The sequence below is a fragment of the Parambassis ranga genome, chromosome 13 (assembly GCF_900634625.1).
Source record: "Parambassis ranga chromosome 13, fParRan2.1, whole genome shotgun sequence".
NCBI lineage: Eukaryota > Metazoa > Chordata > Actinopteri > Ambassidae > Parambassis > Parambassis ranga.
The window spans coordinates 15,859,774-15,885,354 of NC_041033.1; the positions used below are offsets into that span (position 1 = coordinate 15,859,774).

The 25,581-nt window shown below is 41.8% G+C and overlaps 1 protein-coding gene across 1 annotated transcript in view; it reads left to right on the forward strand.

The window, feature by feature from the left end:
* LOC114444535 (roundabout homolog 2) overlaps positions 1 to 25,581 on the forward strand; it is a 48,072-nt gene that overhangs the window by 19,830 nt on the left and 2,661 nt on the right. The window contains exons 6-21 of the mRNA XM_028419173.1: positions 2,136 to 2,263; positions 6,539 to 6,663; positions 8,901 to 9,072; positions 9,402 to 9,607; positions 11,691 to 11,772; positions 11,967 to 12,132; positions 15,711 to 15,877; positions 16,127 to 16,248; positions 16,454 to 16,670; positions 17,401 to 17,519; positions 20,141 to 20,318; positions 21,799 to 22,002; positions 22,704 to 22,746; positions 22,868 to 23,004; positions 23,080 to 23,361; positions 24,229 to 24,367. Of these exons, the coding sequence (XP_028274974.1) occupies positions 2,136 to 2,263; positions 6,539 to 6,663; positions 8,901 to 9,072; positions 9,402 to 9,607; positions 11,691 to 11,772; positions 11,967 to 12,132; positions 15,711 to 15,877; positions 16,127 to 16,248; positions 16,454 to 16,670; positions 17,401 to 17,519; positions 20,141 to 20,318; positions 21,799 to 22,002; positions 22,704 to 22,746; positions 22,868 to 23,004; positions 23,080 to 23,361; positions 24,229 to 24,367 (2,487 nt within the window). The remainder of the gene's footprint in view (positions 1 to 2,135; positions 2,264 to 6,538; positions 6,664 to 8,900; positions 9,073 to 9,401; positions 9,608 to 11,690; positions 11,773 to 11,966; positions 12,133 to 15,710; positions 15,878 to 16,126; positions 16,249 to 16,453; positions 16,671 to 17,400; positions 17,520 to 20,140; positions 20,319 to 21,798; positions 22,003 to 22,703; positions 22,747 to 22,867; positions 23,005 to 23,079; positions 23,362 to 24,228; positions 24,368 to 25,581) is intronic.

Sequence of the window (25,581 nt, forward strand, 5' to 3'; positions counted from 1 at the left end):
ACACATGTAGACTAACTCTTCATTAATTCATGTCTTTCCATCATTCGGCTAATATAAATACATAAAATGGAAAAAAGCAAAGAGGATTCATTAAGTGGCACAATCCTCCTGAGACCTGAGGTTTTAGTTGCACTTTTTAAAGCACATTAAGTCATGCATAATAAATAATGACATTTTTCACTTTCTAAATAAAAGATAGTAAAAAAAACATTGATTTTATTTAATTAATGCAGACGCATTAATAATATTTTACATTATTTCACCCTGCAGTGCTGCTCTACAGTACTTTCAGAGTGTGTTTTTCCCTTTAAGTTGACAACATAGATATGCAAATGCAAAAGGCAAATAAAGAAAAGAAATAAAAGGAGGCTGTGATTAACTTTATTAAATTAAAATAACACAGACAGCAGCTTTTCAAATAAATCCACTCATATATGAAGCAACAGCCAGCAGCTGCTTAGCTCAGCACTGAGGACACTGAGGAAAGAAAGAACAGAGAGTTCAATCATGCTATAATCAATATATTGTATTTATGTAGCTGAAAAGCTTCAAAGATCTGAAGGCCATCATTTGTTAGCTCAGTTAGCATGAAGAGTAGAAAAAAGGAAAAACAGCTATATTACATAAGATAATGATTATCTAAAGATGCATGTAGGTGTATTTTTTAAATTTCACACACAGCCAGGTTAGTTATTGTTTGTTTTTATAAACTCATCCCTGTCACATATTATCAGAAAACCTGATTTTTGTCAGGGTTTGTCGAGAGGAGGACATAGATGCAGGACACTGAGCAGTTAAAAAGCAATACGGTATTTATTCTAAGCCAGGAGGGCCAAAAAACAGAAGTTCACAACTAAAAATCACATTGATCGTGGCAGCAAAACGTAGCTTAGTAAGGCAGGACAAAAACTAGAATGCAACGCAAGGCGAGATCAGAAAAAAGGCATGGCACAAAACCTGGAGAACACGACTGTAGCACGGCTGGCAAGGCATGGACGCAGGAACAGACCCCCCCCCCATGAGTAACGAGACAAACTAGCACCGAGTGAGGGGGAGACACAGACTATATACACAGGCAGCAAGGACAAAGACAATGAGACACAGATGAGACACATTATGGAGGAGCAGGTGATCACCGGAAGGAGAAGTCAAGACGCCTGAAATGAGAGGAGTGCAGTGATGCAAAACTAAACAGGAAGTAAAGCAAGAAAACATAACCAAACCCAAACTACAAAACAAAAGCTCTGGCTCTAACCTGAAATGCTGACAATTTTGTTAGTTAAACATTGTAATCATAAACTTATTTTTAATTAAATGATAGCACTGGGAAATATTAATAAAATATGGCCACATTCAAGAAATGGGTTATTTCTTTATACTTTATTTTTTAGCCGGACTGTAAACCATGTATTACATTTGAAATAGGACTTGTTTGAGGATGTTTATTTAATTTATTTCAGTTATTGTCACTATAAATGCACTCACATATTGGAAAACGATAAGAAACCCTTATCTGTAAATGCAGGAATTGAACAAATATTAAATATTATATACTGCAATATGAGAGTTTGTTGGTCCACTTTGGGTAATTGTAACACACAGAAAATAATAATAATATAAAAATGTGTTTTTGAGAGCTTTTCTTCTCTCTTTGATTGACCTGTGTTCTTTTATCTCAGCCTTCTGTGGCTTCCATGAAATACAGAGAATTAAAGTGATTTCATTCATGAACAAAAAAAACAGATGAATTATCTGCCTGAAGTCTGTTTGTTGTCGGTGATTTAAATAATTCTGCTTTTGCAAAGTCCATCTAAACTTTGTGTTTAATCTACTGTTAAGAGATAAAAGGCAGTTTTTTTACCAAATCGAGTGAAAAATCCTTCAGCGGGTGAAGATAATCTGGCTTGTTTCTAATTGATTTTCAACCGTTTCAAGAATTTTCCTGGAGCCAGTGACAATATCTGAGACAGATAAGACGCATTGTTCCACTTGTTTCAAGATAATGCCACCTGATTGGCAACAGGTTGACTGACAAGAAACCAAATGGCATTATCATGGTGATTTTTTTGCCTCTGCTTTTCTCTTAGATCTTTCATTATCTCTTCTTTTTTCTCTCTTTTTTTGGTCATATGCAGGTTTGAAATCCGCAACGGTAACAGCCTGCGTTTGTTCCGCGTGAAGGAGCAGGATGAAGGGACGTACACCTGCACATCTGAGAACAGTGTGGGCAAGACAGAGGCTTCAGCCATGCTGCAGGTCCACGGTATGAAAACACACATCATGCATATTGTATATGAGCTCACACACACACACACACACACAGAGAGGCACAAAAAAAGCTCTCAATCCAGGGCAGTCTTCACTCCTGAGGTGATGCAGGGTCATGCAGAAAAGCCTGTTTTCATTCCACGTCCAGCACTCTGCGTGTTTATATCAGTGCATCTCTGTGAGCCCACTATCCAGCAGCAGCTTATGCTAAACCGTATGGATTACGCCATTTGACAGATGTTTGGTAGATGTGTGCTTTAACTCACTGCCAGAGAGCGGCCCCTATATTAATAAGACATGACTCCCCTCCTCTCCCTTCCTGTCTCTTTATCTCCACCTCGCTCTCTCTGTGCCCCTTTTTTCTTCTTCCTGTCTTGTTTTAAATGGTCTCAGACGATTTCATCCACTAATGCGTTTATCAGTGTAAATGAAATCCAAACCGAGCCGTTTTCTATTCACTCTTTTCCTCTTTTTTTTTCACCCCTCCTCCTCCTTGTTCTACTTTTTGTTTGGTAGCTCAGTGTTTCATCCGTCTCATTAATTTTCCATCTCTCTCCATCATGTTTCAAACCCTATCATCATTCCAGTTGGCCCGTTCTGTAAGTTCACTTTCCAGCTAAGTCTTCTTAAAAAAAAAAAAAAGCCATTTGTGTTCTCATTTATTTTGAAAAAAGCGAAACAACACTGCCTGGCTTTTCTGTATGGTATTACTAATGGTTTTTAAAAGCAACAATCAAAGCCTAATGGTGAAACTAAGTTCCTCCATTAGGTGCTGACATGTTGACAACGTGCCTGTTGCTGCACTCAGGCATTAAGTAAGCTTCAGACACACTGACTTAATGTATGCCAGATTAAGGACTCCTGTCAAACACACATCTGCCGTGTGTGTGTGTGTTGGGGGGGGTTCTGTCAGGATAATGTGACACCATGTAAATCCTGCACTCATTCGCAGCTACAGTAATTTGAAGCTGAAAGGCTTTTAATTACAACTAAACTGAAGTCTTGGGCTTAAAGTAAAGAAATGTTTTGACGTTTACTGATGACATATTGATTGTTTCACTGTACTCTGTATAAATATTATCATCATTATTATTATTACTGCCATCATCTGATGGCTAGTTAAATGTGCTTTTACAAACTGAACTGAAAGACAGAAATACGTTTTAAACTGTTTCAAGAAAGACTAAAATAATAAAACTTCTGTTGCTGGCATGAGCAGAAAGTTCAGCATTGAGACACCTGTCACATGTTGGTGCTTCTTTTTCCCAGTAGTGACCAAAACAGTTTATTTACCACTTACAACGTGAATATCCCGACACAAACCACCAGAGGATTTACATATTTTGAGACTTTTTTAGAATACTCAGCATAGATATGAGGCCCGTAAATATCTAATGTTAACAAAAATGAATAAAAATAAAAAAACTAATAAAAATACAGATTTAGGCATGATCTTCTTCATAACAATGGAGAAATACATTTCCCATGATGCATCTCCATTACATTTTGTTTTAATTAGAAGTTTGTAGTCCAGGTTTTCCTCAGTGTTACAATGAGGATAAAAGATAAAAGTTATGCAGCTGATTTCCCTGAACGTTAAAAACACGAACACATTCTTCTCAGAAAAATAAGTCCACATCTTCCAGGAGGAAGCACACATCCACCCAGGCGTGGTGTTCAATGCATGTCTGATCAGATAAAAGCCTAAAAAAAACACAGCAGATACACTGGAGTCACTGGAGAATGAAAAGCCTTCCCGCTGCAGGCTCTTTTTTATTATTAATTCTCTAATTAGTAAAGATTCGTCAATAAAAAACACACTCTCTTCCAGGCAGTTCTGTGTTTACACCAGCTGCTTACTAAGTGCCGTCTGCGGTCACCAAATTAAAACATATCTCAGTGTGATCAAGAATCTAATCAATGAAGCATGTGATTGATAACATCCACCTAACGATGAAACAAATGAGAGTAAAGCTGTGGTTTAACAAGTCATGTTTGTTCATAGCATCTGAAGAACAGAACACATCACACCACAAATATCAGAGAGGGCTGCTGTGGATTGGAACATTAAGACATGACACAGATGACTCAGCTTTTATGTGTGTGTGTGTGTGTGTGTGTGTGTGCATATATGCATGATACAGAGATTTGTAGAGAGGGTGAATCCAGGCTGGACAAGCCTCTCATTTGGCGGGAAGCGAGAGGCAATTACTCAGAGGGGAGGTGGAAGGCAGTGGTCAGTGTAAATCCACAGAGGCTGATGGGGGGGATAACGCTGCGATCTGACCGAGCTGGAAATTGGCAGCTCGGTCCAGACCTTTCCAAAAATAACTCTGTAAATGTCATAAGGATGGCGCTGGTTTGTGCTGTGATGATGTGTGACTTTTTTTTATTTTAGAGGACACAGAGGTGATCTTCCTCATTAAAGATGAGAGGGCGAGGATGGCATTGTGATAGATCAAATAGCTCACAGGGTTAAAGAGACCACTCCTAAATCCTGCTTGTTAAGAGCTAATGATTGAAGACGAGGGTTAACAGCAGTGGTGGGATGAAGCTAAATACATGTTACTCTGCTGCACTTCAGCTTCATATTTCCATATTGTGACATTTTATCCTTCCTTATATTTTTATTACATTTTATTTCACAGATTTATATGAGCTGCCCCCCCCCACACACACACACACACACAGACACACACACTTTTTATTCCTCTGCAATTAATCAGCTCACACCTCTGCAAACATATGTTGTAGGGGTCAGACCTCTGGGTTGGGAGCCACTTAACTTGCTTTCCTAACTGAATATAAAGTGGTTGAAGACTGGCCCCACCTCCACCAGCTGCGACATCAGAATTCTGCATGCACACCGGCTCATTTAATAATGTCAGCCAGAGGTGACGTGTTCCTGTAGAACAAGTACTTTTACCAATGAGGCTTTAAATTATTAATTATATATATTCAGAAGTTTTTTTTTGAGGTGGTTGTGGTCAGTGTTGGCAGAGTTACAGATGAGCAAGATGAAAACCAGGGATGTTTTGCTTCAACCTCTTTAAAATGGCTGCAGAAACATAATGATGACACTGCACAGAAATTAAAGAAAATTGTTATGTGTTACTGTCTCCAAATATTTAACCATAAATATAGCTGGTAGTTGTGTAAATCCACCTCTGCTAGCTCATGCTGAGAGGTTCTTAGGCCACCCGTGAGGTGCAATTCTTCCAGCATGTCCTAGGCCTGCCTTCCCAAATGGACATGCCCTCACCTCCCCAGTAAGGCACCCAGGCAGCGTCCAAGCCAGGCGCCCAAATCACCTCAGCTGGCTCAAGGAGGAGCAATTCCTGGATGACCCTCTCAAGTCCCTTGGTAAGGGACTTGAGTCGTCTGGGGTCCAACATTGGCTCCAGGGTGCTAATAGCAATATTATTTCAATCAATATAATAATATTTCAATAGCAATGGCAGTACAAAAGCATTAAATACAATCAAGCTTCCAGTCCCACAGCATTAAAGATCTTATTTACATAATTAGCATGTTGCTATTTCAGTGTACATCCAGTAAATGTGTGGACAAGTGTAGTTAGTGCCCACGCTAACTGACACTGTCCAAGCCAACCACAGCACATCAGAGGCAACATGCTAGCTCGGAGCTAACAACCAAATGATTAACTCGCGGCTCAACAAGGCGTTTACACAAGGTGTAGAGGCATCTGAAGATCAAGCAGTCGGTAACAGCAGAAAATGTACTAAATAAGTTTAAAGCGATTAAAGCTACCTGCAGCAGTTCTCCTTGAACCGGCTCACACACACTACTACTAACAGTGGAGCCGACCATGTTTAAAGAAGATCCGTGGAAGTCCTGTGGCATCTCGCGATGTTTCAGACGACGATGAGAAAGTGAAAGCCCAGGAAAAGTACCTGGGTTACAAGCACTTAGTGAATCAGCAAGAACCACTGTGCTCCTGAAGTCAACAGAAAAGGTTATAAAAAACTACCGTTGTGCTGTGTTTGCACTCTTATTGCAAAGTAAGGAGCTGTTGTTTCTGTGGTATGAATATCTTAAAATCATTTATACTTTTGAATCATGAGGCTTTGGGCTTTCAAATAACGCTGATTCAGACTATAAAAAACAAAAAACAATGCGTCTTCCAGCATTGATAAATAGATGAAGAAATAGAGCTTTGCACTGTGGAAAGAAAAAAAATCAGAAAGCATTAATATGGGTTTTAATGTGCAGTCACATGCCCCCTCTTCTTCTTCTCCTCCTCTTCTAGTACCACCTCAGATTGCTACAAAACCCCGAGACCAGATTGCCACCCAAGGGAGGAGCATCACCTTCCAATGCGGCACCACAGGAAACCCTCCACCTGCCATCTTCTGGCAGAAAGAGGGCAGCCAGGTAAGAGGCTGGAGCAGAGAACGAGACATCCTGTAACACTGAATGTTGCAGCAGCTGAGAAAATTCCACCTGAATATGCATGGTCGAGTGGGTTTTGTGTAAACTTTTCAAACACTGTATTGTTCAGCATATCAATAACTGAAGTTTCACACCTTCTGTGTTTTAAAGGTGTGAATGATTCACTGCAGCATGAGCAGGTTTTGTCTGATTTAGTCACACCTCTTTTTTTTTTTTGGGTTGCCCACACTATTCAAGACACATTTTTACAGGCGAGAGGCGAACAAGAGAGTACAGCACATTTGCATTTGGCTCACAGTTATGAGGAGAACACAAAGTGTTGGAAGATTTCGTGGCACTGCATTGGCGAGAAATGTTCCTCCTGTTTGCGACCACGACACGCTGATGGAGAGGGGGGGAGGGATGGAGGAGTACAAGAGAAAGAAGGAGGGCTTGCAGGAAGCACACCAGGTGTGGAAAGTGCTTCTCCAGGGTGAACCTGCAGACAAACACTGCCCTCCTTCCACAGTACACCCACCTATAAATACTGTGTTGCTCAACAGCAGCTGGGATGGCTGACTCGGAGGAGAAGCGTCAGATGTTTTCAGAGGGACGTCACAAAGCAAAGCAGGAAGTTCATCCAAAGATTTTGTGAATAAGATCGAGTCTGCAGGATGGGTTGGGCATGGCTTGGCTGTTTGTAGGGCTTTTTGCTGTGTTTGAGGGATTATCTGTAGCCTTATAACCTCGGCCCCCTCACTGAAGTCTAAGCCTCTTAGAGGAATGAAATGGATGGATGAATGGGTTGATGCATCCCTTCCCCCTTGTTCACAGCCGTCTCACTTGCAGAAAAACAGGACAGAGCGGCTGCTAGAGCACATCATCCACAACAACAACAACAACAACACAACAGGTCCCATGCAGGTGCCTGTTAATGGGCAGAAATGATAAAACATGTGAAGTCAGGAATGACTCAGGTGAGAGGACCCAAACGCAGGACTATGATTCAGTGATGAGCAATAATACACAAGGCAGTACAAAGGGCTAGGCAAGGGAAAACACAGGCGAGGTCACACACAGAGAACTCAGAACACACAAGGAACAACCTGGCAAGAAGTGAGGGAAGACAAACACCTTAAATACACATGGGAAGGGGAGACCACCAGACACAGGTGCAAACAATCAGGGCGGGCCAGGTAATCACAAAGGAAGGACAATGCTAGGAAGTAAAACTGACAAAGAAGAAAAACGGAACTTTCAAAATAAAACAGGAAACAAGCAAAAGTACAAAAATAACAAAATAACCAGGAACCTCAGGATAACAAGGAAAACAATAATCACAGAACCCAGGGTCATGACAAAAAGGAAGCAGCACACCTGTAAAACACATGAGGGTGGAGGAGGAGGAGGAGGAGGAGGAGGGGTGGAGACACACAAGGGAAGAAACATTGACAGTAAAAACTATGGACAGAGCTTCCGTGATGTCATCCGTTTGTTTCTGAAGAGCCGTTCTGAGGCTCGGTGGGAGGTTCCAGGACGTTGATGACCGCCGCCATGTTGGCAGCGTCACGTCCGCCAAAACTCCAAATATGGAAAAAAAGGGGGAGCACGAGCGGGGTTTAGGGGGGCGGGCGATCGTGGAAGCAGGAAACTCACGTTGTGATACGTCAACTGTCTGTCACTCAAGCGGCAACGCCCATAATTATGCGTAATTTTAAGTCAGAATACCATTGAAACGAGTGAGTTCACCCCCCCTACAATTGACACTAGAAGAGAACCTATCATCTGAGACCAGAGTGGTTTTTTGTACCAGGCTGTAAACATGTTTTTTTCTGCTGTGAAGTCGGCCATTTTAACATGGGAGTCTATGGGAAATTACTCGCATTTGGAGCCAGCCCCCAGCAGTTGCGGCGTGAATTACAAGTTTTGACACTTCCGCATGGGCTTCAACTTTGAGCCCCGAAGGTTGCCGCTTGGGAAGAAAGCAGGAACCATGACCAAAACCCACAGACAGAGTGAAGTGGTCAAAGCCTTTAAAATTAATACAATAATTAAGGCACATTTTCATATAAACTGTGACGTCAAAAACACACATTAACAAGCCAGCCTGCACCAAACATGGATAGAAACTGCAAACTCACTCATTTGATGATCAGATGGTTCCTGTGCTTCTGTTTTAATGCAGTTAAATAAATGTATTGATCAATCATAGGATCTTTGGTGTGTATTTGTGTCTGTAGATGTTATTGTTTCCTGGCCAGCCGCCATCGCAGTCTGGTCGTTACTCTGTCTCCATGAGCGGCGAGCTGACCATCACCGATGTCCACTCTGAGGACTCAGGTTTCTACATTTGCCAGGCCATCAGCGTGGCAGGAAGCGTGCTGACCAAGGCGCTGCTGGAGGTGGAGGGAGGTGAGACTTACAGTCCACATGGTCACATTTCAACCTGGGGGAGGTTCGCTCTTCACTCTGTACAAGCAGCTAATTAGGGGAGAGCATATTAATGACTTAGTAGGTGCACAACAATAAGCCTTGTGAAGAAGGTGAAGGGATGAGCGATGACTGTAAGGCTCAAGGTTCCTTCTGAAGTCGTTTTTCACCCTTTGCACCTTTTTGATCAGCGTATTTCCTACAGGCCTTTTTTGTACGCCTTCCAAATGTGTGTTGCTCCAATCTATAGCTAATTGAAAGCTGAGGTGACACCTCTAACATATTTTCTTTCCTCCCTCGCAAACTGGCAGGTCCTTCAGGTCGAGTACCACCAATCATTCGCCAAGGGCCGGCCAACCAGACTGTATCTCTGGGTTCGACAGCACAGCTGCACTGCCGGGTAGTCGGAGGGAACTCAGTCAAGATTTCATGGGAGAAGGATGGAGAGCGACTTCAGGGGAAAAAACCCCGAACGACCTTGATGGAGAACGGCACGTTGCAAATCACAGATGTAAAGGTGTGTGTGTCGGTGGGGAGTGTTATTGGAAAAGGTATAAAAAAACGAGGTCTGCAAGTCAAGAAAAACAGAGCTTAATTTACTATATATAATAGTGGAAACATCCCCGTCTGATCTCTGACTGTCTGTCACTTCCTCCACAGCCCACACAGTCACAGAATATTTTCTTATTTCAATCAGAAATTCCATTTTCCTTTGTAAAATAAAGGTGGGACTGAGTTTCAAAGACCAATCTCTCTGAGGCAGTGCATATCTCTCCAGTGCAATTATGTGCTCATGCAGTGTGTAATTGTAATGTTAATGAAGGTGCTTGTTTGTAAATGCTAATGTGTTCTGCTTTGATGGAAGAGCAGTCAGACGCCCCTTTGTGCTGTAACTCCACCTGGAGGTCAGAGAGTGCGTGCAGGACGGAGAAAAAGGCAGCATCGTTCCCGTTAATTGACCAGGGATAGATGATTAATCGTCTAACGGGGTTTTAATTAAATCTCCTGGCCGGACTGTGCTTATTCACTTCCACCCCGTGTCTCAGCAGTGGCGCTGAGCTAACTTGGAGCATTAAGGTTTGGTCCGGTGCACCACTGAGGCGGGGGGGAAATCTGCCATGCCAATGTGCTCAATGGAACAGAAGAGATGCATTAGTGTGGCATCAAGGGGTTGACAAAGAAAAAAAGAGAGGAAATGGAGATGACGAGTGAGGGACTAAAAATATTTACCCTGCTGCTGCCCCCACCCCCCGCCATCAATATTTTAGCAGTTGGAGTCATCTAAAGAAGTTCACCTGCCCACACGCTGCGCTGTCTGTCAGCCAGAGGTCAGCGCTGCAGTGGATGATCTCATATGGTCTGATGATAGTTCCAGCAGACTGGCTGTCTGCCAGGACAGGCCAGAAGAATCAGTGAGGCGTGCAGCCATGTACAGCTCATAATGTATACAGAGAGGGCAGGTGGAGCTTCTGTGGTGGTATAGAGAAGGGGAATCTGTCCATATGTGACAGTTTCTGGAGAAATGTTTGCAAACTCACATAAGCCAACCAAGTGGCTTTAAGTGGCTTCATGTGTTCTGATGTCCTACTTCTAGCCTCTCTAGGCCGGTGGAGGAGTTCCTGCTCTCTGATGTACAAGGAGCATCAAACTCATTCAAACTGCCTCTGTTGACCTGGCCAGTCAGATGACACTTTATCATCTCAGATCAGGAAGTAGCACATGTACAGCTAACAGACTACACCTGTTTGCTTGTTATGTCACTAGCAAAAAGGCTAGCTTGTTAGCTTACAAGATTACTTTATTTGCTCATGTAATCCAGTCATATGTATTCTGTTCAGTGGTGTGGCTCTTTAACAATGTGTAGACTGTATGTCTGATTACTTTAATGTTATTTTATTTCATCATTTTTTTTCAATTTAAAAGAAAATAAAGACATTTCCAAGTGACCCCAAACTTTTAAACGATTTTAGCTTCCTCTCTATATTGGGCTCCTTTACATGGCACTTCTGTAATCAATATATAATCCCTATGCTTGGTATAGGGAACCATCTCCCACTCTGTGCAGCATCTTGATGTCATTCCGCTCATTAATTTGTTTTTATGACCTGCGAAGTGATTGTTTTGGTTGACTCCCACCACTCATCAGCGTCAGGCAGCTGTTTTCAGTGAGAAAGCACCAAACAGCAGTCAGCCCCTATTAAATGATTATTTTGCTGCATACAGCTGCTGGATGTGTAATTTCCTGTGAGGTCAAAAGGTGTCAAGTGTTGTTTACAGCTCCTCTCTGCTTCCTCCAGGTTTGTCATTTTGTTTGCATTCTCATTTTTAATGATTTTTTAATTATGTGTGTACAGCAAATTGGTACCACTTAGAAGACTCGACTAGTACATTAGGAGAAACAATAATTCAAGCATAATTATCTGAGTTAAAAAGGGAAAAATACTTGGATTAAATGCACTTTTTAAACAGCAACAAGTAAAAAATATGATTTAGCTTTAAACTTTGTGGATTCATTTCTTCCACACATCATTCAAAGTGAATGATAAAGGCAGCGTTTGGTTCCTGAGCTTTGTTTCTGGTGTCTGTCCGCTGTTTAACAGGACGTGGACTCAGGGATGTACACATGTGTGGTATCCAGCACCACGGGGGAGTCCAGCTGGACCGGGATGTTGACTGTCAGAGGTACTTAGACCCAAAACTCTCCACACTCTGTCTCTCTGTTACACTTCACACTCCGTCACTCTCACACTACACCTTCGTGTACTCAGAGTATCTACACTCTCTGCCCATGTTCTGCTTTAAGAGCACAGTGTGTAGCTGCCACAGGCTACAAACTCCTCTCCAGCCAAAATGAACCTGTTCTTCCTTCTCTAAAGATGGAGCTTCTTCTGGATCCAGAGTGTCTGAGTTCATCCAGCTTCCTGGGCCTCCGCAGAAACCTGTAGTGACGGAGGTGACCAAAAACACTGTCACCCTCACCTGGCAGTCCAACCCACACGAAGGAGGGGCCGCCGTCACCTCCTACATCATCGAGGCCTTCAGGTAGGTTCGATCATTGTTTTTCACAAGAGTAAACTATTAAAGAGTTCAGTAATTATTTGATTTTACAATCAGAGCACCGTGTGTATAGCTACTAACATTATAAATGACTTCAAGATCAGAGAAAATGCTAATTATGATTAATGACTTTCTTCTTTCTTCTTTACCTCCATAGACATTATAAGGCCTTTTAGTCATTTTCACACATTCAGGTTGTTGTCTCTGTAAATCAATGTTAGTTAAACATAGACCTGCAGACGAGCACTCCACAGCGACAGCTGAGTTTTTGTGTTTTAACCATGATTCGTAGAGAAGATTGAAGCAAGGCGTCAGGACATGTCTTCAAGAAAACTCATTCAATCTTCTCGTATTATGACCTGGATGACTGAGAATCTTCATCAACATCTTTTTACCATGATAAAACTTAACATATGTAAATAATAATACATAATGAACAAGGATAGATTAAACCTAAATACATATAATCTCCATAAATAAATCATAAGTAGCTCTACTTATGGATTTTGTTTTGATAGTACTCAACACCTAAAACATACACAGGATGGACTTGTCTCTGTGATGCCTGTAAATCTATGCTGGATGTTCACTGAGTTATGGTTGATCCCCTGCTGACCCCTGCTTTAATTTATATGTCCAAAAACTCACCTTATGTCATTTTATAGTCAGACAGACAGACAGCAGAAGTGGTTGGCTGAGTTGGCTGATAGCAGGTTGTTTTTCCTTTGACTCCTGAATCCCTCCTGCCACAACATATATTTACATTTTTCTGCCACTTTCTCACTCACGGTTGTGTTTTGTATTATTTATGTAACTTTTCTCCTAATTCCGCTGCTGCCTGAGTGAAGGTTCAGCAGACAGCTCCCACTTAATTTCCCACCCCTGATAAAGGTCTCACTATCTGACTGACTCGTCCCAGATAATGAAGTCTTCTTCATTTGAAGTCATTAAAGATTGGAAACGACTCATCTGAGCCTGAGGGAGGCAAAGTTCTGTTGAGTGACGTTGGGAAAAAGTGAAACCGCGACACTCTGACTCGCCGCGTCAGTATTTAGTCTTGGTTTTTCCCGAGAAGAGCCGTAGCATCTCTAACAACCAACCAACCAGAGGCATTAGTGAGACAGACAGCCAAGTGAAAGAGGAGACAATTACTGCAGTGGTCAGCTCGGCAGCTCTGTCCTGTCCTGGGGCAAAGGAAGGAGGGGATGCTAGCCGAGCTGGAGAGTTCACTCATTACTGAGGCAGGATGGATGGAGGGCACACACACACACAATCACACACACACACACTTTATACTCTGTGGAAGGAAAGCTCAGTGTGGCACACAGTGCCAATGATGAAGATCCACCACTGCTGCACGCTCCAGCACCAACCAACAAATTGCTTTGAAATATTTGTTTTCAGGCATCAGAGGGGGGGAAAGAAAAAAACTCACATTTTAAAGCTGTAGTATCCCTTCATCTGCAACACTTGCATTAATGTTTAGAAGAGGCAACTTGATGGAGTATTTACCTGAAAGCAGCGGCTGCATTTTCCATTTTAAACCCCATTTACAGATGCAGCTTTTTTTTTAAGAAAGCATTTTGACTTAGTTTAAATGGCAAAGCTGCTTCTCTGGAGAGAGATGGTGCAGGTGATAGCAAAGAGCTGTGACCCGCTACACATAATTACATCGCCATTTTCTTCTCCACAGAATTGAGGAAAATGTTAAACTGCACTCATGCTGTTTGATGGTCCTCGTATTCCTGCACAGAATCAGGCCGTCACATCCTTGCTGGAAACATTCAGGAGCTGCCATAATAACCTGCTGCATCAGTAGGAGGAATACAACTTTATCTAAGCGGAATTTTCTGCTCATTCATTCAACAGATGTTCAAAGATTGCTCTGTCATTCCTTCAACGGTCTATGTGTTTTGTTTTGAAAATCCGATGTCTGTGGTGACATTCCTGCACTGGTGAAACTGAATGGAGGTGATAGGTGTGTAACCATAGCAACGGAGAGAGAGTAGACTACAGCAGAAATCATCCGAAAAAAAAATCTTGTATTCAGTGGAAAGTTAGTCAGAGATATACAGTAGGTACAAAAACGTGTGACAAACAAAAGACCCCCCCCCAAAAAAAAAGAACCGAAGAAGAAGAGGGTGACCACACTGTACACAGGTGAGGACAAAATCAGGGCGAAGCAGGTATCACAAAAGAGGGGAAAAACAAGGAAGGAAAACATACAGACATAAACAAGGCAACCAGATTTTCAAAATAAAACCGGAAATACAATGAAACTAATCTGAAAACACCAGAAGCTAAATACTAAATAAACGAGGAAAAACAAGGAGTCAAAGCCAACCAGCTGGAAATGGTCACACTATGGCCGTATCACCTTAATGCCTTGACCAAGATGATCATTCTCAAACCAGCCATGCTAATCCTAATCCATGTAAGCAAGCAAGCATTGTTTTATAAGGATAAATATTACTCAAAAATTCCAAGTGGATGAGCTCAGTGATTTATCTCAGTCCAAGCAAGGTTAGCTCAGCATGGGTTCTGTAAAGCAACAAAATGAAGACACACAAACCTCTGATTGCTTAGTGGGCTAATAATAATAGTTCCCTACAGCGGAAGACATCACTGGACCCAGTGAGTCTCAGACGGGGCTCCTGGTTCCCCATGAGTTTGGTGTCCACTGTGGCTAAGAGCCCAGTCTCTGTGTGATGATTGCTGCAGTCGTTTTATTTCATTGATTTCAGGACAGACAATGGTACAAAAATATAACTGTTAAGATGAAGTGATGGTACAACATGTAGAACAAGATTTGCCACGCTGCTAATGCTTCCCAAAGTTGAACAACTAAGTACAAAGATGTGATTGTGACAATTCACAGGTGTCAACAGTATATGTGTAATTACTCTCACTGCCAGAAGGGGGAGTTAAAAGTTCTTCACTGTAGCTTTAAAGGCTGTTCAGTTTAAAGGCCATCATTGATCAGAATTAATAAAGCTAATCAACTCCCTTTCTTCAGTTTTGATGCTAAGATAATTAGCGCCTGCCCTAAAAATAGCTTAAAGAAATGTACAAGTATAGATTAAATCTCTAGAAGCAAAAGAACAGAATTTTGGCCGCTTTCATTTTTTTGTTAAGAAACACACAAATACACACATACTGAAAATAAACTGCAACTAATTTACACCTTCTCCTTGTTTTCTCCAGAGATTTTTAATAAAATCAGCACATAATGAAGGGGAGGACTATAATGACTGTGCTTTTTATATAAGTATGTGAAATTCAAATCGCTCTTTCAGACTCTGGCTGTTTTTTTCCCTTTTATCCGCCATCGGCAGCAGGCCAAGAGTTGTTATCAAACCCATTACCTCATTATCTCTAAATAACACGGGAGACACATAAGAGAAAGAAAAAGTGCATTCGCCTGTTGTAATTGTTCTTTTTTAGTCCGCCTGCCAACTGTAAGCATGATTATCAGAGTTCTGTTTTTAAGGCGGCAAATAAAGATGAGAACCGCTCAGAATGCTAAAGTAAAGGAGTCCAATTCTCACTTTGTGTCTCTGCAGCCAATCGGTGGGCAGCACCTGGCAAACCGTGGCGGATCACGTGAAGCAGGAGAGACACACGGTCGTCGGACTCTTCCCCAACACGGTTTACCTGTTCATTGTCCGAGCAGTGAACTTGTACGGCCTCAGTGACCCCAGCCCGATCTCTGAGCCTGTCAGGACGCAGGGTGAGATAACACTTTATGAGTCCGATTGTTCAGGCTTGATTTCAGTTTCCATTTTAAAGACAGAAATGAGCCATGTGGGGCATAGATAATGTGCTGTGTTGATTTGCACGTGCAGTCTCAAAACTAATTGCTTTCTCAGTGTGATGCTCTTCTGCCGTGAGCAATGTCGAATTTCATCAAAAGTTTTTTTTTCTACTCAGCTGTGTTTTTTTGTTTTTGGCATGGATTGAGCGCTCGTTGTTGTTTCAGATGGGAGTCCGACAGAACAGGGAGTGGACCACAGACAGGTGCAGAGGGAGCTGGGAGAGGTGTCCGTCTACCTGCAGAAGCCCGTGCTTCTGTCTCCCAGCAGCGCCAGGATTTCTTGGACCGTGAGTTCAGCACTTGAGTGTGAAGTCTTACTTTTTACCGACTGCTTGTAGTGTGTGGAGGACACGCTAATCTCCACACATTACCATCAAAAAGCTGCTCCACACAATCAGATTAACGTGAAGTACAAACACAGACGGTCACACTCTTCTGCTTTTGATCACTCATGTTAATGTGAAACGTTGTTTTTGTGTTTTTTTTTTTCAGGTTGCCCGTCAGTCACGGTATGTTCAGGGTTACCGCATATTCTATCGCACCATTGGCAGCTCCTGGCTGGTCCAAGATGTGGAGGCCACTTCTGAGTACAGCAGCATGATAACGGATCTGCATGGCAGCATGGAGTACGAGGTCAAGATACGTCCTTACTTCAACGAGCTGCAGGGACACGACAGCCTCATGGTCCTACTACGCACTCCAGAGGAGGGTAAGACACGCTGACGGATCATTCTGTATAAAGGTTTTTGACTCATCCATTTTCCATCATGTGACCAAAACCAAAATTCAACTGTGGCCACTAGAGGGCAACACAACATGTACACATACACTTTTCAGTTGGTTTTTGGGGTTTTACTTCTGTGTCTGTACAGTAAACATATAGTCAAGACAAAGAGCTAGTTAGCCTAGCTTAGCATGCAGACTGAAAATGCTGGAAAACAGCTATATCTGACCTCCTGTAAAACAACATGGTTTACAGTGAGGTGCTTATGGTACCTTCTTCTGCCAGTTTTGTTGCTAAATTAAGCTAACGTGTGTTAGCATGTTTCCCAAACTGTCATCCTACTCCTTGGAATGATCAAAAACTTGTAGCATTAGAGCTCTTTGATGTAAATGTATATGAATTTTCACTGTGAGGGAATTTTCTGGAGCAGCTCAAAGACCATGAAGAGAAAAATCAATTATTTTAGGTTAAAACTAATGAAAAGAATACACCAAACATAAATATGTAATAAAAATCTGCACTTTCTAAACTTTTTATTTCAAAATAGAAAAAATTAATTAGTGTAAAATGGGTTTCAAATCATATCTATTATACACATTAAACTTCTTGGAAATAAATCTGAAATTATAGCCGCAGCCCTATCACAATCATAACACTAGCATCTTTTAATAATTCTAATTCTAATATTACTTTTCCCTCTTATCTGTGTGTCCAGTTACAAGTGCCGCTCCGCAGGCTATATCAGTGGTGCAGCTCAACAACAGCACCAGCATTAGTGTGTCGTGGGAGCCGCCTCCCCCCAACGTTCAGAGCAGCGCCATTCGAGAGTACAAGGTGAGAGCCTACACCTGCCTGTCTGTCTGTCTGTCTGTCTGTCTGATTGACTGTCTGTCTGTCTGTCTGTCTGACTGTCTGTCTGTCTGTCTGTCTGACTGTCTGACTGTCTGACTGACTGACTGTCTGTCTGACTGTCTGTCTTCTTCTCTTGTGTTTATTTCAGCCTGTAAGTTGGACAAATACAAAGGAACAAATTGTCCTTTTAATTAGTGATGTGTGTATATTTACGCCGATATTACTCAGTGTTGTCCAGATTCGCTGACACTGACTTTAATTAACGATTAGTAATCACTCCTTGCCTCTCATGTGCTGCCAGTACTTACAAAAGACGCTCAATTCGGTCATCAGATACTCAGCTTAGCGCTGACTGTCCCTGTCATCTGTTTGCTGCGTGAAATAACACTGAGTTCTGATTGTCTGTCTCTTAGCATGAGCACAACACTGATTACTAATCATCAGGCTGCTGTTCCAGGATTTAAAAAAAACATCAATGTTCATCTCCATTGTTCTGATTTATTCCTCCTATTTGCATCTTCCTTTAAAAACTTATGAGTAAACGGCTGATCATGAAAATCTTTTGAATGTGGCAGCTCAACAGCCAAAGGCGAGGATTACACCTAAGCCCCTTAGATATTTCATTTTCTGGGAACTACACAATTTTTTTTTTATACGAGCCCTCAAAGGCTTAAATGTGAAAATTTAAATGTTGAATCTGGAGCACGGCATTACATATTTTCATTACAACTCTGTATGTATTCATTACAGAAACTTCACACGGAGTTAACTGATAAAACCAGCTGTAGACAAGTGTAGGTGGATATGCAGATTATAGCAAAGGGTACTGAAGCTGCTTTGTTGATAAATATAACAGTTATTTTCATAATGATTGATAATGATTGTCTGATTAGAAATCCATCAATCAACATTGAAATGATGCTAAATTCATCACATTTTGCTGTTAATTTTGCACAATTAAGGTTCTTTATATAAGCATTTTATAAATGTTTGTCTATTTTATTAGTAACAAGTGTGCACACAGTAACACTCTCAATTTACTAACTGACTGGTACTTCCTATAGTGTTGCAAAATAGTACTGAATTGGCTAGCTTGATGTTTGCTACATAGCGAATCATTTTCGTCATAGTTTTCGTTAACGACCTTTTTTTGCTGATAAAAATGAGACGATAACTAAATAAAAACTAACGCACGGTGCCAAAAACGAAGACAAAATGTACTGACAGTTTCGTCAACGAATAAAAACAAGACGAAATTATTGATGGAGACGAGATCCAATGAGAGCAAATTTTGACTGTGGAAGGGAGGGACGAATCAGGAGACGGCGGCAGAGAGCCAATCAGAAGTGATCTCTCTGCGTAAGGACGTTACCCCGCGATGGCGTACTCATGCATGGTAACACAACACAGGAGAAGAACAGACACACAGACACTTTTGATGTCAAGACAAACAGGACGGTTTGCAAACCATGTGGAGCGACTATCAGCGGTAAAAACACAATAAACGTAAAGCGACATTTGCAGACGAGTCATCTTAACTAATCTTGACATCTTGACTAAAATCAAATGACATTTTAGTCACAAGACTAAAATAAAAACTAAATCAGAAATTGCTGCCAAAATTAACACTGGTACATAGAGAGTATACAACTATCGGTGTTGCCTGTAGGTGTCTGAGGTCTCTGTGGGAGGCTCTGACTGTCTCCATGTTGGCAGCGTCACAGTCTGCCTAAACTCCAAATACAGGCAAAGAGGTTGTTTTGTACCAGGCTGCAGACACGTCGATTTCTGCTGTAAAGTTGAGCAATTTGGGATTGATTTTTTGGATTGAATTGATTTTTGACCAACATCTCACTTTAACTGTGTCAAAGACTATAGTACGGTGGCCCTGAAGGTCAAAACACGACAGCATGTCCAAATAAAACTTGTTGGTTTTAGATACGTAAATCATCAGCCGGGAAGAGTCTAATGCGCATGCGAACTGTGAAATACTGTTGTGTTTTGACCTTCAGGGCCACCATACTGTAGAGTAGTCAAGAAGTAGTAAAGAAGTCACAGTGGACCCCATGAGACCATAAATTTGCATAAATATCAATGGTGGTCTATGGGGAGAGGAAATCTGATCACATTGAATTGTAGCCTGGATTACACATGTGAAATATGCCAACTTAAAAAAAATGACAAAGTTGCTTGCTGCAAAACCACTGAAGAGAAAGACTGTAAAAAATAATTAAAATAAATTAAAATATCCAAATAGTCGGAAATAAAAGGAAAAGCCACAGAATTCTGCCATAAATAATACAGACTCATTTAATTAAAACGTGCAATTGCAGCTGCTGTTGTGCATAATCACTGTGAGTCAGGGAAAGCAGTTCCTGTGATGCCTGAAGGCACGTACGTATCTGATTTTAAATCTGGCTTTTAACGGTCACTGCATTGACGTACAGTTCTCTCTGCTCTCTGTCATATCTGCGCTGTCACTCTCCACTCCTGGAGCCTGAATGTAAAGGTTTTTATTAAAATGTGTGACAATCACCAGCTGCATCTTGTTTCAAGTTTCAAACATTAACTCTGTATGTGTGTGTGTGTGTGCTGTCGATCAGGTGTGGTGTCTGGGCAGCAGCGTGGAGCAGGAGCACCAGATAAACCGAACAGTGGATGGAGCGGTTCTGTCCATCCTGCTGACAGGCCTGCTGCCTGACGTCCGTTACACCGTCGCCGTGGCTGCTGTCACCAGCCTGGGTGTGGGTGCTCAGAGCCCGCCTGTCAGCCTGCTTCTCAGTGAGTCACTCAAACTGTTGCAGCTTCTACACACTACACAGAGAAATATGGCACTGTGAGCGGCCTGAGTGAGGTCTGCATGTCGAATGTTGATCGTGATGTGTGAATACATTAAAACTGATGCATCAGCCACACTCATGTTTCGCATGTTGGACAGAAATTCACAGAGAAATGTGCATTAGCAGAATATTCAGTCTGTTTTCATTATTTTAACAGCCTGACGGTTATCCAGGTAGGTTGTAGTGCAAACATGTTGCTTCTTTTTGGACTTTGAGATATTTTCCTTCTTATTTAAGCCTCTGCTGCACCTTCAAAGGAATAATTAAGCACTTTGAGAAACATGCTTGTTGTTCAGATGATAGAGAAAAAGAGCTACTGAAAATGTCCAAACTTACTAAGCTTGGAGTAAAGCCTAGAAACAGAGGCACTAATTCTATTTAGTGCAAAATCAAATCATAGATGATGCCTGCCCCGTCCACTGTGGGACTTTATTATGTTTAAGTTCAATTTAAAGGAGGACCCAAATGCAGACTAACAACAACAACAAAAAAACAAAGTCCAAAGGCCAGCGAAATCTTATCAAAGACCCCAAAAAACAAAAGATGACAAAAACATGAATCAACCCAAATCAGACACTGGAGAAACATGAGACAAAAGAGTCAGTGCAACAACACAAGAACAAGGCAGGAGGACAAAACAGACAAAGGGGAGCGCAGGACTTAAATACAAGAGGACAACAAGCCACAGATGAACACAATCAGGGTGGAGCAGCTAATCAAAAGTGGAGGGAACACAAGAGGAAGTAAAACAGACAGAGACACACAAGGAAATGAGCCTTTCAAAATAAAACAGGAACCATAACCAAAACCCAGGAAAATACAAAACCAAGAATTTACATCAAAACCAGCACAAAAAACCAAGACGTCATGTTCATAAAATACCTCGAGTGTAATCTGTTTAACCTGTGTTTAACCAGTGTGTGTTGTGCTGTTAACTACACACATAATGCCTGAAAAGATACGTTTATGAGTCAGGAAAGTCACGTTTATTTAGAAAAACTACACACCCAAACACAAGCTGGCATTACTCACCACTGCACAGCTCTCCTTTCACATATGTGTAGGTCTTAACATGACCAGAGCTGTGGTGATTTTAACCCTTTTTTTTCTGGAATCCAAGTTGAAGGTGACAGCTGTGTTGGTGTGGTTCTTTACAGTTTTTTCAAGAAACTCCCATTTGTTCATTTAATATCATCTTTTAAACTACTTTATGTGTAACTCAGGAGTTTGCCTCTCTACTGTCAGACTGTGTTTCTGTACAATCATATCAGGCCTCCTACTAAAAACTTCCAAAATGACAAACTATTTGTTTGCCAATAGTTTGTGGTTACATAACCTGAATGGTGTATTGATCCACTTGAACAGGCCTCTGATTCACTGCTGATGGCTCTCTGTGTGTGTGTGTGTGTCCTTACCTCCAGCTCTCCCAGTGGACGTGAAGAAGGGCGGTAACCTGAGCATAGCAGAGCAGATCACAGGCGTTGTCCGCCAGCCGGCCTTCATCGCCGGCCTGGGCGTGGCTGCGTGGTTGGTGCTGATGGGTTTCAGCGGATGGTTGTACTGTCGCCACCGCCGAAGGAAGCAGCTGGGACACTACACCACGTCGTTCGCATACACACCTGCAGGTGAGCGAGGGAAGGAAGCTTTGAATGAGGAAAAGGTTTTAAAGCTGTTTGTTTTTGTAGGTTTGAGAGTGACACAGCTCTTAATAGACCTTTGGGGATATCTCCAGCAGTGATGAATGTTTTCAATTTTAGTTTGTATTTTGTAAAAATAGACGGATGCACTTTAATCGCATACTCACTTAATTAAAATGTATTCATCCCCGCTGGGTAGTTTTGATGGCAGGAATAAATTAAGAAAAATAAATCTGCAGACACGCTGAAGCATATGTAAAAAGTAATGACAGTTTATTTCAGAATATCCCCTTCGGCTCAGAAACACACAAACACGTGTGTTTATTTCCTGACTCTGAGCGGTATTTGTTCACAGACGGCCTCAGGCCCTCAGAAAAAAAACATGAGATTTGATTTTCCCACAAACACATTTGTGTTATTTCAGATTTATCATCCTGTAAATTTAATGATGAAGAATAAGGTTTGGTTTTTTTCTTATGTATTACAGGCACAGTCTTTGTACAGGCTGGTGTATGTAGGTCAAATGTGTGTCCTCATAAAATATCGATTGAAAATGGCTTTCTGTGTGTGTGGGATAAAATATTTATTTTAGTAATGGAATATAATGACTCAGTCTGAAATGCAGGTGCAGCTTGAGGCGGGAGCTTTATCTTTTCAGCTGTAAAACATGATTTCCTTTCCTCCTGCAGTTGGCTTCGCTCACAGTGAAGGATCGGGGATCATCAATGGAGGGTAAACTCTATATTAAGATTGGACTCAGATGTGTCAGATGTGGAAGATATATCCGTTCTGCTGTGGAAGCAGCATGATATAATGTCACTCCCCACCTCCCTCAACCCCCACTCCCCTACAGGCCAGGCTTGCTGGGATCAAATATGGGAACCTACCCATGGCTGGCGGACTCGTGGCCCACACCGAACCTTACCCACAACAGCAAAGAGTCTGTCAACTGCTGCTCTGGCAAACTGGACTCTGATAGATACTATAACAGTAAGAGCTCTCTGGATTTGACTGTCCTGTTTGAGTGAGAATGTGTTAACGTTAACCCCACTCTGTACCGTTCAGCTGCTGGGATCATGAGCTACCGCTCTGAGAAGCACAGCACAGCGTCCAACGACAGTCCGATATACAGTACCATCAACACGACGGCTGAGGATGACCTGCTGGCCTACTATGACACCTACTCCAACACGTCCTACAACCAGGGTCCAGACCCGTACAGCAGCAACCCAATACTGGCCAGCAGCGGGCTCGTTGGTCTGGAGCAGGACCTGGACCAGTGGACCATCCAGTCTGGTCATTCTGGGTCTGAATATGCCAAACTCCAGTATACAAAGAAAACCAGTGGTGAGTGCCACGGTGGCTGCTGTGTCTCCATTAACACTTCCTACATCACTGCTGGCTTAACCCTACAATTCTAATTTTATTTTGCAGATGACTTCTTTAGTAGCTACTTCTCATGGCTCCTGTCATTCATTAATTTTAATTATGGGACTAAGACATAATTACATGAAGATATGTTTGAGTGTCTCATTGTTTGTGAATAACATCGCAGTAATACAGTTTAATCAGTATATATACGGGGTTAATTAGGTTTAATAACCTGTGTGTGTACATGTGGATGCATTATTATATAATGTCGCCTTGTGATAGGGGAACAGACTGTCAGGTTAAGCCGAGTGAGTTATCATGATGAAAAATCTTGTTGCCTTGGTTACCTACTATTATGCATACGGTCTGTACAGTGACTTTTAAACAGCAGTTTACCTATTGAGGAGCTCGTTTCTGTGAGTTCTGAAAAGAAACTTGCCGGAACTAAGAATGTGAGGGAATGCCGAGGCTAAGTGGTCAATTAGCCCAATACGCAGTGAGTCAAAGGAACCTTAAGGTGCTCTTGAAGATGAAAAACTATCAAAAGAAAAACATCCTTCGGGCACTCGGAGGCAAAGGGAGGAGAAGGAATGGTTTTAAAAGCCTGTGTTTAGCTGAGTGCATTCATCGTTTAATCTGGCCAAGAGGTTTCAGCCACAGGGTCAGAGAGGAGATAATAATAATAGTGATTACTCCGTGTAGGATGACGGCACAGTTCAAAGGATGCTTAAAGGCAAAATAAAAAGCTCCATGCAAAAGATCCACATAAAGCGATGAGATTCAAAGAACAAGCAGGGATGTAATGAACATGATGGAAGTGATGTTTGTTTGCTTTTTATGTAGACAAACTGGTGAAGCAGAGATCTACTGGATCCTCGTCCAAGTCTGTTCCTCTCACCTGGGTGGATGTTCTGTCACTGCCTCTTCCTACCAACAAAGATGGAGGTCACACAAAACGGGACAAAGAAGAGGAGCAGCACAGGTGAGATGAAACACGTTTGTCACGCTGCATGTCGTGCACTCTTATTTTCTTTTTCTAAGAGGAGCACAGTGGTCTTTTTGTGCTGTCTACTATTCATCCAGCCAGTTTATTATTAGCATCAAGGCCTCCGTCTTCACCTATGTGACAGAGGGAGTTAAGGCAGATGGATATTAAAGCTGCCCTGTAACTCTGTCAAGGCTGTCAAACCAAACTTTGAGTGAAGTTTGGAGAGTCTGGGGAGTTTTCGAATTAGCAGTTGTGTCTGCCGCCGGCGGCGAGCAGCGGATTGAGCTGCAGGGCTGCGGAGGGAAGCATCCAGCTCTAACTAGTTCTGACACATTAGATTGTGGACATAACGGGGAGGGATCGGAAGGGCCGTTCCTGACTGTGCCGTGTCTTTTGTAATGACATTAGCCACCATCTGACAGGCTGGATTAGTGCTTTCCCTTTTAAATGACATGTCCGTCATTTAATTAGCGCTGACGGCACCGAAGTGACAACAGAAATCATGGAGGTGGATCTCATTCTTCATCGCTCCCCACTGGCTCTCTTGGTCACAGGAACTTTAAATCACTTTGTTCTTAATTCGTTTGCTTATATTTTTGTATATTTTTTTGTTTGAGTGACATTTGTGTGTTTTATTAGAGTAATTCTCACAGCATCACCTCGTTTTAAAATATCTCAGCAGTATTTCTGTCCTTGGTACTGATTAGCGATAACTAACAAATGGTAGGCACTAAAAATGTTTGTCGTTTGTTGGCATCTTTCTTTCCTTTAATTTATCATCTGCAGTGGAAACAGAAACCGTGTTGTGGTTGTAGGTGTAAAAAGTAACGAGGTGTTTTAAATATGAAATCTCAGGCATACTGTGTGAGACTTTCACCTATTTTTATAGCGCTTTATTACACACTGAGGAGATATGTCATCTCACACTGGCCTCTACACAACAATGTATTTATAAAACTGGTTAATTAGTTCCTCTCTTCTCAGCTATAATGGTTCTATTATGGTTCCAAGCTCTCGCTCTAGCATCAGAACCATAATAATAGAGAATTGCCTTGTTGTTTTTTAAAGGAGATAAAAAAGTATTTTTATTGCTGCTAAATCAGTAATTTAAAAAAAAAGCATTAGTAAAAGTCACTAAACAAGCTAATGTTAACAATGATTTCCACAATATTACCCTGGTACTCTAGCTCAGCTGTGAGGACATACAC